General features: G+C 38.0%; 1 protein-coding gene across 8 annotated transcripts in view; it reads right to left on the bottom strand.

Annotated features, from left to right (window-relative positions):
• Window positions 1–13,565, bottom strand: part of EML1 (EMAP like 1) — a 164,662-nt gene that overhangs the window by 56,559 nt on the left and 94,538 nt on the right. For 7 of the 8 annotated variants that reach the window (XM_044435704.1, XM_044435708.1, XM_044435700.1 and 4 more), the window contains exons 2-3: window positions 9,301–9,483; window positions 2,837–2,969 (exon numbers count right to left, since the gene is read on the bottom strand). In XM_044435704.1, coding sequence (XP_044291639.1) covers window positions 2,837–2,969; window positions 9,301–9,483 — 316 coding nt within the window. Of the gene's footprint in view, window positions 1–2,836; window positions 2,970–9,300; window positions 9,484–13,565 lie in introns of those variants that run through there. The other variant, XM_044435707.1, reaches the window with a different exon arrangement.

Genomic DNA, 13,565 nt, shown 5'->3' with positions numbered 1-13,565 from the left:
TTTTAACAGAATACAGATCAACTAAATAAAAGGGGAGTAACCATGTGCAAGAGCATGAGCCTTTTTAAAAAATTTGTAACACCAAGGAGCAACATAGTAGCTAAAAACAGCAACATCCCACAAGCCAGGGAAAATTTTCTGACTTTGGGAAGATCTATATATTGAGCACAGTTCATACCTGGCAGTTCACGCTGTTTCAATAACAGGTAGTTCAGGTTCTCTACAGCATGCGCACATTCACACACCTAACTATGTAGCAGTCATGTCCAGCTGGTGCAATATCACGCAAAAAAGGGTGAACCACTAGGGGTACAGCATTCAGACACATACACTCCTCAGTGGAACAGGATCATACTGTTGGTGTGCATGTTTGTCTGAGAGCTAAACCTGGATGGTTATACACACCCCTGCTCACTGCATACAGTGGGTGGGTTGGGGGAGCAGCAGCATGCTTGTCTGTCCTACCGCCAGGATCCCTGAAACCTGAAATGGGATGTGTGAGTGGAACTTCAGTGAACTAAACAGAATTAATGATGTTTTGTTGCATACTTGCTCCAAGAGTAATTAAACACAAAGCAAATTAGACATTCAATTTCTTGACCAAAGTATTTCCTAAAAAATATTATTCAAATACCTGTGAATATGAACTGCAACTGGTTATTCACATAAAATCTGGGAACATGTCAAGAGGTATTTTAAAGGTATTTTTAATGTGGCAAGTGTTTATTATCAGATACATTTCCAGGTGCCTGATGAAATCACTGTTGTAGTTAAAGCCAAGGTTAAGTACACTTGCCTAGAACCAAGTCACTGAGCACTGAGAGTGTTAATAATGCCCAGCCGATGCATCCCAACTCCTTACTCTTTAGATCAAATGAATTACTGAGATATGAAATACCAGCTCTTTCCCTGTCCTACCCAGAGGTTCTGGGCACTGACCCAAAATACGCACTCTTTCATGGAGTTACAGTCCATCCATGACAGCAAATACTGAGTACACTGTAAATCTCCAAACAACAAAACAACTGTTGCAGGTGACTCTGCAAGCAGGTGTGCTACCTTCACTCTGGGGCTCACGTCTGAAATCACAAATTAACAGTGCATTTACTCATGACATGATTTGTAATATGCACAATGGCTACCTTCATTTAGGGAGCAAGAAAGGAGCCATAGACTTCCCAGCATTCCCTAGTCACCTGTGCTGGTAGCTGTAAGACTTCTTTCTAAACATGCATAGGATTAGATCCATACCTTACTATGCTCACAGACTGTAGGGATTTGCAGTGAACCCTGGCTCTTGAGATCACGGCTAAACTTGTAATGCAGGAATCACAGAATAGTAGAGTTGGAAGGGGCCAGAGGGCCATCAGTTCCAACCTCCCGCTCACTGCAGGACTCCCAGTAAAACCATCCCTGAAGTTTCACTTGAAAGAGATTTTAGGGAAAAATTATACTTCCAGTTTGCATTGTATCTGAAGTCATCATTTACAGCTTTGGAATCTCCTCATGCTCTGAAGGTCAGAGCCAGGTGAAAATTGCTACCTTTCACTCTTTCAATTTAAGAAATGAAAAAAGTTGTTTATGAATGTAAATACATATAACATGTTCTGCAGATTATTTCCTATACTACTCTACACAAAAGAAAATATTTTGAATAAAGGCTGACCCATGACTTCAGTAATAAAACTAAAATTTTAAACACCCTTTGAGGGTTTTTTTCTTAATGTGATCAATAATAAATAAGAGAAATACCAAACCTATGATAAGAACAATCTCCCTGAATTATTGAAAGACTCACTCCTAACAGGTCCTACCTTTGAAGACATAAGCTAGGATGACCAATGTTAGCCACTAAGATTATTCAAATATTTGATGAGAACCAAGGTTCAGCTGGCTTTTTCAGTGCATCCCATCAGTGCACAAGCTAAGTGTGTTCTGGCTGTGCTGAATTACATCAGAGGTAGGTCTAGGACTGCTTCAGATGGAGGGCTCCTAATGCTACCAATGCTGTCTCTTTTTTCCTTGATGCATTATCTGTTGCAAGAAAAATGATGGAAGAAGTGGTGGGAAATCATAGAAGGCTAAAAATGAATCCCCCCTCAAGGTAAAAGGCAGTGTGAAGAGGCAGTGTGATTGCATCACAAAAGCCTCATCTGAGAGCAAGCTAGAACTTGAGTAGTACACAAAGAAAGAGACAAATATAGCATAATCTGTTAAAAATAGAAGATTCAACCAAATAAAAAGAAAGTTCTTAAAAAGTACTCTTACACATGGCAACACTGGGAAGGAAAGAAAGAAGGGTAGGGAATTTATTTTACTGGGTAGGTGGGAGCTTTATTGATTGCATGTCATGGTTGAAAATAAGCCAACATCACAAAGTTACAGTAATGGAAGAACAGGAATCTTTTTCCTATATATATATTTTGATAATAAAAACAACTGAAGGGGCTATATGAAGCAGTTATAATACCTTTTGAGCATCTTTGTTACTTCTGTTGGTTTGCTAGAGAAACAAAGGCACTCATTTTCAGAACAGATTACAAAATCCCTAAGTAGACATTTCCTGTGCTTAACCTCAAATTACACAGGCAAGAAAATAACAGCCTAATTATGCTCTCCTTTAGAATTTCTTGCAACAACATTAATCCTGATTAATTAATCTAGCATGAATGAAGTTGAAGATATTTCTACAAGGTTTCCAATTGTAATTTGGTTTAATTATCTAGAAATTTATCTTGAAAGTATCACCCAGAAAGAAATGCTCAGAGGAGTTGTTTTAGAAGCTGAAGACAGGCAATATACATACATATGTACAAGACAGATAGATATTTAATACCTTTTCGCTGTTGGCAATACAATTTCTTTCCTGGTTCCTGATGGGGAAGGCAGAGAGCCACTGGGTTTCTTTGGTAGAACAGTTCCATTATTAACAGCAGTCTTTGAAGGCAGTGCTGGCCCTATGTGTCTTACTGTAAAACAAACACAAGATAAAATTAGGAGTGACAATTATGAACACATGGATAATGTCAGATAACAAGATACAGTATGCAAACTTATGTGTGTCTTCATCTTCATTATACTGTGACAAATAAGGGATTACATCAATCTTAAACCATCAACACAAGTCAGTAAAGTTAGAAACTCCTTTCTAGATAACAGTAAAGAGCAACCCTACATACTTTATAAAGAAAGCAGGATGTCAAGTGATTCTTCATTAGAGACTAGTAGGATGTGCTGCACTGTTGAGGGAATGCTCACTTCAAAGAAAGGCCATCGCATCCCTCACTATGAAACATTTGGTGAAGCTGTTCTCTCTGGGCCCTAACATCTGGTATTGCTCCCTGCTTCTGTATGCTGGGAAAGTGGGGAGTAGCATATTGCCCAATAGTTTATCATGAAGCAGTGAAGAGGCTTCCTTTAAAGCAAAGGGTCTGGCAGCAATATGTAGGGACAGCAATATGCCTCCTTCAACAGAAACACTGAACAGCCATTAATAAGAAAACAATAGCTTTTCCAGTTTTCTCCAAGCAGATTCATCTCAGTTTTAGAGAGAGTAATTATTTTTGTTTATAAACATTCAAAAATCATTAGAAACTTTGTAAAACATGGCTTGGATGTTTAGAAATTACACAGCATTTATCTGAATGTACATTCAGAAAAGATGTTCTGCTGTACCATTCTTATTAGCCAACTATTCTAAAGAATGATTTCCTTCTTATAATATGGCAGCCTTTCTTATTTCTTCTAAATGTTTGGTACTCCAGGATCAGAAGCAAAGACAGTTTCCTTGCACAGTAAATTTTTATTAAGATTGGTATGTGGTACAAAAAAATATTCTCATGCTTATCACTGGGCACCTAAACAAATGAAACTGGTTGGGAAAGCTAAGGATACCACTTCAATCCAGAAGTATAGATACTCCATTAAAATGGGTAGTCCATCTCTGTGAAAAAAGGAAACTTTTGGCTCCTAACCATTAAATAAAACAGAAGAAACAAAAACCACCTAAGCATAATATGCAGATTGTAATCCTGAGCCCAAATAGATAAAGGAAGAAGTGGACATTGATGAACATAAAGATCTCTGGGCTAAAAAGAAAGGGTTGTTTTTGTAGCAAATATTGTATAGGGCCACCAATCCATTTGGAGTTCCATATACTTACCCAGACCCTTCAAAGCACATTAGGAAAAAATCCACAAAAGAACTTTAACATGAATATCATTCCAAGTAACCATGAATAATTCAAATGAATAATGAACAATGTTAGATACAAACACAAACCACATTACCAAAATCAATGAATAAATAAATAAAAATAAAAAATAGAATCACCAGTTAAGATTAGGTTTCCTGTTCCCCAGTTTATCACAGGTTCATATTCCACATTTTGTTATGTATAAAAAGATGGTTTCATTTTAATTCAGAAAAATACAATCTTCAAAGAGGTGCAAAATGTAACGGAGCAGCCAAAATACAGAACTTTAATGGATCCTTATTTTCATGCCATACAGGTGCCTGGTTGCTCTGACAACAGAGAAAAGTATGAAGCCAGCATTGCACTTGTTAGAATTCAGTGAATCTCTACTCTTTATTAAACTATCTCTGCCCTTATCACTCCATGACAATCCTGGAAATTTGCAATGTTTAAGTGGTGAGCAGCATTTCCTGACTGGAACTATGTAAGTAGTATCAAGCAAGGTAAAAAATACATTCAAATGAACTAATGACTTATCCTAAATATCTGTATGAGAAAACGGAAATTTGAGGATCTTAAATCATCTGAGATGCAGGTGGGAGATAATTACTTTACAGTCTATGCTGGCCCTATGCTAAGATATTATTTCTGCAACCCACAGTCTCTTCTTTGTCAATAACAGAAGACCTCATAGGCAAGAACGTTTGTTGTTGTTAGTCGCGAAGTCGTGTCCGTCCCATCGCGACCCCATGGACAACACTCCTCCAGGCCTTCCTGTCCTCCACCATCTCCCAGAGTCCACCAAAGCTCACACCAACTGCCAACGCTAACCTTTAACCCCAAGTTGGCGAACTTGAGGCTTGCAAACCAAATCCAGCCCTCCGGAGCAACTTGGAGGGCCATGGTCCCTATCCTCTGACCACAGATCACCTGGTGGTTTTCCAGCTTCTGCACTGTTATTTTTCCATTCTAAAAGCCTGGAACAGCTCTCTTAGGTTTTAAAAAACTTTTTAGCAAAATGCTGGTAATTTTGGTAATACGGCCCTGCCCCTTTGCTTTGGTTCTTTGGCCTTTAACTCAACTAATGGAATGCAACCCCCGCACCCCCTGCAAACCTATCAGAAACAGAATTCATCCCTAAAGCTGAGGCAGTTTTCCCACTTTGTTTTATTCTATAGAAAATAAAAGCTAGCCTGGAGCTGCTGCCATTATTTCACAAAAAACAGGAAAGTATAAAATATAAACCAGCAAATCCATATTATGCCATTATTCTACATCAGATTCAAAATAACCTATCTAAATTGCAGCACAAATAGTTATTGTACCAAAATGTGCAGAAAAATGAACTGAACAATATATCCAAAATCCATCAAAATGAGATGGAATATTTTATTTTGATCCTCCCCACTTTTGTTTTCCATGGGCATTTCAGTTTTGAATTTCATCATAAAAATGAGTTTTTAAAAGGACAGCACCTAGAGGGCCACAGGATTCTTGGAATTCCCAGATCTGATACTGGAAAAGTGCTCCAACCTTGCAGCTGGGGATCCACGGTTGAATCATTCTTGCCCATTTGCAGCCAGCGCGGAAGGAGCTGTGTTGGCTGGATAAAGTTGGTAACTGTAGGGGATTTTGTGACTAAACATTCATAGGATTGCTCCCTAAGTAATATTCTCCATAAATTTCTATGAACAGAAGACTGTCCCATTCAAACTGTTTCCAGTCTATAGAGTTGTTTGTGTGCAACACAGATTGAGTAATGTTCACCTTCACGCAGCTTTACCAGGAGCAAATGGAAACTGATTCTAGCATCTGTGAGCAACCTTTGTTTCCATGGGAGCTTCTTACTCATTAAAGGATAGTCATTAACCAAAAACTAAGTGACATTTGTTGGAAAAAAACTGGGTATGCAATAATATTTCTTTAAAATGTCACAAATTAAGATACAATTGACTACAAACTGGCACATTAGTACACAGTGATTTTAACTTTTACTTTCTCACTTCAGGAAAGTGTCAGATCTCACCAATGACCAAATCACTGAAGCCCTGACATGGACTTGTGTGTTCCATTGTTTTAAGCTGCAAGTTCCAATTCTAATTTAGCTGGTTGATTTGCAAAACTCATTGTTTGCATGATTCAGATGGCATGGCAAACTATGGTTTGCTTAGACAAGAAAGTGAAAGACTGAACTGGCAAATAAGGGATGAACAGTGTGTACCATGTTTGAGCTACTTGACCAAGCTATGGTTTGGCTATGTTGTGAATGGATCCAAAATCTTTTCTTAGAATGGTCCTAATTTAAGTATTAGAGCTATACCCTTTCAAAACATGAAGCAAGTTAGTCAGAGTTAACTTAAATCTCTCTAGGACTGCTTGCAGGACACAACACACACTATGCATTGAATAACCATGGAATGGTTGGTGGCCGGTTTGCAGGGGATGCCGTATGAGGTGAGACTGAGGGAACTGGGTCTCTTCAGCCTGGAGAAGAGGAGACTCCGAGGGGATATGTTGGCAACATACAGGTATGTGAGGGGATGTCACATGGAGATGGGTAGAGACCTGTTCTCCCCTGCAGAGGAAGGCAGAACGTGCTCCAACGGAGCAAAGCTCAGGGAGCCAAGGTTCCGTTTGGATGCCAGGAAGCACTTCCTGTCAGTCAGGACCCCGAGGGTGTGGAATGGGCTTCCACGAGAGATCGTTGAGGCCCCATCAGTGAGGGTGTTCAAGGGTAGGCTGGACGTCCACATGGTGGGCATGTCGTGAGCGGAGCTGGCTGGTGCCGGAGGTCAGACTAGATGGCCCGGGAGGCCCCTTCTGACTTGCTCTGTTTTCTATGTTTCTATGAATGTGCAGGGCCACCATTTTGCATATGGAATCCTCACTTGAAGGTTGTTGCAATGTGTGAACCCAGAAAGTATGAGTTATGTAAAGGTTAAATAATCCTTGAGTAAAACTCTGTTTTAAGATTATGCAAAGGTTATTTAAACCTTGTTTATCAGGTTTACACATCACTAGAACTCTTGAAGAAAGACATATTCCTGTGGTGCTCATGGGTGCTGCAACTTGTCATAGATTAAACAGCACACAAGCCTTTAAGCCTGCATTCATTGTGGGTTATTTAATCCATGACAAATTGAAGCACCCATGGCCACCACTGGAATATGTACTCTTCAATGGAATATACAACTATTTTTCTAGAAATAGAAAGAAATTGGCTGAAAATATCTCTTTCAAATCACTGAGTACAAGTAGCAGTACTCTCATATGTAAAAGGATGAAAAGAGTTCTAGAATCAGTAATTGTAAGGCTGGAACATAAGGAATTTAAAAGAATACTGTAGAATACTAAAGCATCTTTCATTCACAGGCCAGTGAACTTGTTTTACACATTAAGTCTCATTCTTGACTTATCTGTTCCTTTGATCACACACTGAAAGGATTGAAGAAAAAGATTCAAAAGCACAAGTAACGATTTTTTTTCAGTATTTTACTGAAGCAATCAATTATGAAAAAAATCAGCAGCTATTCTACAACAGATTTGGGAAGCAATTCATTTGGCAGGGTTGATGCTTCATACAGGGAAGATCTGGGATGGAGGTCTCCAGGACAAAGCAAAATGCAACACTTGATATATGTTCTTAAGTGTCTGTGTGTTTTTCTTTAAAGGATCCCATTTCCTAAGGACACCCCCATTTGTAAACCAGGGTGCAGGGACGGGGAGAGGAAAGCATTTGATTTCAGAAAAAAAATCAGGCAGAAAGATTTGGTGAGGAGTAAGTCCCAGGGTGTTGGGACAGATGGTCTCCCAGGGGTTTGGGGATCCAACCCTAGCAGATTATCCTCCAACACTGTAAAATGCAAATTTACCTAATTTCATACATTTGAACCAATACTCAAAATTCACATTTTTCTAAGTTTTGCAATGGAATTTTCTAGTAAAAAATGTGGGTACAAAACATTTGAAACATTTACAAACATGAAAAATCTCAATTCAGGAGAATCAAACTTAAGCTTTAAAAAATCCAAAACTGAGAGAAACCATCATTGACATATTTATTCATTTCTATGCTGGGAAAAAAATAATTCTTTTGCTCCTGTATTGTAACATAGAGATATTTAACTTCATGCATTAAACAGATATGGCTATAAAATTTTTGCTACAAAAACAAACCTTTAAGAAAAGCTTTGTCTTAAATTGCTTAATCTAACCACGGGGCAAATTTTCAGGTAGCCAAGAATTAACTAATCAAATAATATGCTGTAAAAAGGCTAGAATCTTAGAAATATTTTTTTGAATATAATTCAATTTGAAAAGTTTTCTTTGGCTGTGTGACAATCCTACATCTGATCCATCCAGAAAATGCTTACTAGCCCGGGGTACATTCTGGTTTATCAGCAAGCCAAGCAATTCATTTCTTGTCTTCTTGATATGATAGAAAAGACAAACAGGCAGACAGACATCTTTCTGATATGAAAAGACAGACAGATCAGCATTCAGTGGAGCAGGAGCAAGAAACACACGGTCTTTCCACATATGTTGATTAAACATCTTTTATACGTTATGTAATATATAGGTTGATCCTATACATTTTTTAAAAAATCCAGCCAGCTTCAGTTCAGACTAAACATTTTTCAGTCTACACTTCAGTTCAGACTAAACATTTTCAAGTCAAACAGCAATGTCTGCTAAGGAGAGCCAATCAGACCACAAAATGTTGTCAGAATTCTACATATACAGTGTCTTAATAGCCCCCTGCTGGCACTCTATAGAAAAAGAGGGTCAGTGGGGACAGGAGCACGAACTCCGTACCATACCTTCCCTGGATTTCTTCCTCTACATATGGAGGACAACAAATGCAGAATCAGGATTCTGAAATACCATGGAGGGTCTACACAGATGGAAGAATCTTTTCACCACGAGTAACAGATAAGAGAACAGCACAGAAAGGGGATGGTGTGACTGTGCTTGCCCTCATAGCTCCTCCTTGTGTGTGGAGCTTACTCAAAAGAGAGTAACTGCACAGGGCTCAAGTTAGTGCAACATTTGCTCAAGCTTAACAAGAACAGGAGGATTTAATTGGGAGCGTTTGAAATAAATACCTTTGGTAGGTCCTTTCTTGTTCTGCATGGCCTGTTGCTCCTCAGTAATATTTAAGCGCCTAACTACATCTGCCAAAGCTGACTTGAGCAGCTGAATGTCATCTTCCTGCATCTGGACACGCTGCTCCAGTGAAGCAATGCGGTCTGTCACCTCCATGCTGCTTGCGGCAGAGGCACTGTCATCTAAAAAAAAAAAATGTTTTTTTATAGTTAGGTTTTATATTGGAAACATGTGAAGACATATAAACAAACATTGTTACTTGACAGCTTCTATACACTGTACAGAATATTTCTTCTACTATTACACATTTTAGAATTAAAACTTCAGTGACTGCTAGAGGAAAAGCTGAGTTAAAACTCAACATCTAATGCTGCGTCCCAAAATAAATCTATTTTATATTTCATTTTTAGGGTTTATTTAAAAAGACTATAGAGTTAGATTATTATCAGGTAATCAATCCAGAAAAGCAACATGGTTTTTAATTCAATCATGCAGAATCATGATTTTTTTTCACCCTTTTCATGGTGCGAACAATACAGATCTGAATCAAGAAGGTCTGTTACTTTAAGGCACCAATACAAATGACCAGAAAAATAAAACACAATTTCAGAAAACCCTCCAAATCATCTAATATGAAGCTTCATGTAAAATCACAAAGTAGCCTGGTAGGAAAGGACTGGTTGCATCCATGCTTCATCTCGCCTTCTTCCTGACCTGGGGTAGTTAGCCACTCAGCCATCCCTCATAACCTTTCTGCTTAGGTAACATAAAACATGGAACACCTGCCTCTATTTTTATAATTCTCTGATCGTTCTAAGGGTCCATGAAATGCTGCATTCACCATGATTCACCTCATAAATATGTTTGATATGTCAGACTGCTCACCATCACTTTAGATAGCCCAGCATTTCATTTATCAAACACAGTAGCACCTTTCTCTTCTTTTCCCTTTTCCTCCTCCTTCAGTGAACTTGATTAATTTGGAGCCTGAGCTTTACTGGATTTCCATGTTCCTCAATAAGACAGAAGTCCCTCCATGTTATCTAGACAGTTGCCATTATATCATAATTAAACTCCATGGAAGGGATGGAGGGGAAAACAGGCTTCCTCCAATCTGTTTCCTTTACCAATGCAGACAGGCAGCCTAACTGAAAGTCTCCCTATTCCAGAAGCTGGCAAGCTGGTACCCCTCAGATGTTCTGGATTACAACTACTATTAGCCATGCCTTGCATGACTGATAGTCAAGAGTTATGAGAATTGTAGTACAAAACACCTGAATTGCACCAGCTTGTCTTCCCTGGTTCTACTCCCAAATAAATAAAGTTCAAACTTACAATTCTGCTGGAAATTGATTTTATTTTAATTATTATTTAAAGTATTATTTCTTCAATTTTTTTGCAGGTTGCTTGAGTTCTGGTCAACCAAGAATCTACTGTATTATATATTATAGTGATAATATATTATAATTATATATTATTGTATTGTACTGTATTATAATAATCTCTACTACTAAAAACAGGGAGCCTTATGGCTAATGTGGCAGGATAAAAAGCTAACAAACAGACTAACTAATAGTAATGTTTAGTTCCAAAAAATGATGTTCCATCAGAGCACATACCAGACCTCAAATACAGATGCCAGCAAAGCATTGTGGGATAATATTTTGACACAAGCAATTATGCTATGTTTACGTTTAAAGAACCATGATCAGTAACTGGCCTGTAGACATGACATTCTCTTACTCAGTTATCAAGCCAACTGAATATACTTAACAATTTCCTTATACAAACTGAACTTGGTTTGTACATGAACAAACATGATTTGAGTACATATCTATATACTTGAAATTCAACATAATTCTCAGTGCATCTGAGGAAGTCAACTAAAGAATGCTATAACAGATATATTAGCCTTCAAGGTGCTGTTTTAGTGAACTGTGATGTAAAAAAAATTCCTTGACCCAATCTAATTGCATTAATGAAAGCAGTAGTGATGATCATAGAAGCATGAAATAGTGGAGTTGGAAGGGGCCAAGAAGGCCATCAGTCCAACCCCTGCTGTTGCAGGTCACCAGTTTACACCATCCTACTCAGATGACTGTCCAGTTTCTTTTTGAATGTCTCTAGCAGAGAGCCCATGACCTCTCTAGGCAACTGGTTGCACTGTCACATTGCTCTGGCAGTGAGGAAATCTTTCCTGATATCTAGTCTGAATCTGGGTCATCACAACTTGACTTGATTATTCGGTGCCCTACACTCTGGGATCAGTGAAAATAGTTCTTGATCTTCCTCTTTGTGACAGCCTTTGGAGTACTTGTAGAGAGAAATCATGTCCATTCTGAGTCTTTTCTTCTCAAGGCTTCTCAAGTGAAGTAAAATAACTTCACAGTCACTTTTTGGTTTGATTTTGTTTTTATTTTTGATTTTGTTTTGATTTTCTTTCATTTGTGAATTGCTATTGGTTTTATGTGCATATTTAATTATTGTTACTTGTTAAATTATCTACTTTTGATTTTTGTAAAAATGAAAAATAAAGGCTAAACATACCCAGTTCTCTCAGTCTCTCCTCATAGGGCAATATTTTCAAATCCTGGATCATTTTGGTTTCCCTTCCCTGGACCCCTTCTAGTTTTTCTGCTTCTTTCTTGGCATCCAGAACTGGACACAGGATTCCAGAGCAGGCCTAACTAGTGGGAAGGTTAGGGGAACTATCACTTCTTGTGATTTGGAAGCACTACTTCTATTAATGCATCCCAAAATAGCATTTGCACTTTTTGAAGCTGCGTTGCATTGCTAGTTCATTGTGGACAAATAACGCCAAGGTCTTTTTCCTTTTTTAGTTCTGTTGAGACACATATTCCCCATCTTGTATTGATAACTTTGGTTTATTTTTTCTAGGTGGCAGACTTGGCATTTGTCCCTACTCAATCTCATTTTGTTGCTTTCAGCCCAGTGTTCAAGCTTATGAAGATCACACTGGATCTTCATTATGTCTTCCGCAGTGTTCACTATGGTTCCACCAAGTTTTTTTTTTATCATCTGGAAATCTGATTATCGTTCCTTATACTTCACCATCTAAAATCTTTAGTAAATATGTTGTAAAGCATTGGGCTTAGGACTGAACCCACAGCACCCTACTAGTTACCTTTCTCCAGTTTGGAAAAGTGTCATTGGTTAGCACTCTTTGTGTCCAATTGAGCAGTCAATTTTGGATACACCTAATAGTTTTTCTATCTAGTCCACCTTTTGCTAGTTTGCTTATAAGGATGTTATGGGGTACTATGTGAAAAACTTTGCAAAAGTTGAGGTAGATTATGTCCACAGTATTTCCACTGTCCATTTGGGAGGTTACCCATCAAAAACGAATTTACATTTGTTTGACAGGATTTATTCTTGATAAATCCATGCTGGCTTTTATCTATCATTGCATTTTCTTTGAGGTGCTTGCAGACTGATTTTTTTGATAATTTGCTCCAGAATTTTTCCAGGGGTTGATGTCAGACTAACTGGTCTAATTATGTGTGTCTCCTGTTTTTATTGCATTGTACAATATTTTAATATTATTTATAGACTGTCCCAATATCTTCAAGGATCAACAACGTTAAACATGCTTTAATAAATACATGAAATAAAACAAATATTGTGTTCAGCTATAGATTATTTTGTAGTGTAGCTATAATGAGGTATTAACCTCAAAATCAGGATTAAGACACACTTTCACAGTTGTATAAGATTTGTAGACATGAAGCATCTCTTGAACAGAGATGAAGTCTACGCTGATCTAATAATTTTGTACTTTAACTCAACTGGAAGTAACATGGATTAGCATATTGAACAGACAGTACCATCAAAGACTTGATTCAAATTGTTATAAAATGAACTCAATTTAACAAGCATTCTGCTAAATCCAATACAACTTTCAACAGTTCTAGCCAATGTTTTGAATTTGCTTAAAACTCTTTAGCAGGAGTGTCAATACTCTATGGCCAAAAGCTGTACTGCCACTAGTGCTAGCACTGTGCACTTGTTATTTCTTCCTATCACATCTCCCACAATTATCCTACTTTTTTCCAACAAAAGCATCCCACATAACCATTAGTCTTTCATATGCTACTTGGATATTGTACCTAGCCTGAACCCAAAATCATCTAACGTATCAGAACCAAACCTGTCAGAAAGGCATTTCTGAAATCAACCCTTTTCTCTTCTGGAAGGAAGGAAGGAAGGAAGGAAGGAAGGAAGGAAGGAAGGAAGGAAGGAAGGA

Source organism: Varanus komodoensis, unplaced genomic scaffold (genome assembly GCF_004798865.1).
Source record: "Varanus komodoensis strain SLA01 unplaced genomic scaffold, ASM479886v1 scaffold3, whole genome shotgun sequence".
Classification (NCBI taxonomy): domain Eukaryota; kingdom Metazoa; phylum Chordata; class Lepidosauria; order Squamata; family Varanidae; genus Varanus; species Varanus komodoensis.
The sequence above is the reverse complement of the archived record's forward strand: the minus strand, read 5'-3'. Positions and strand labels throughout refer to the sequence as shown.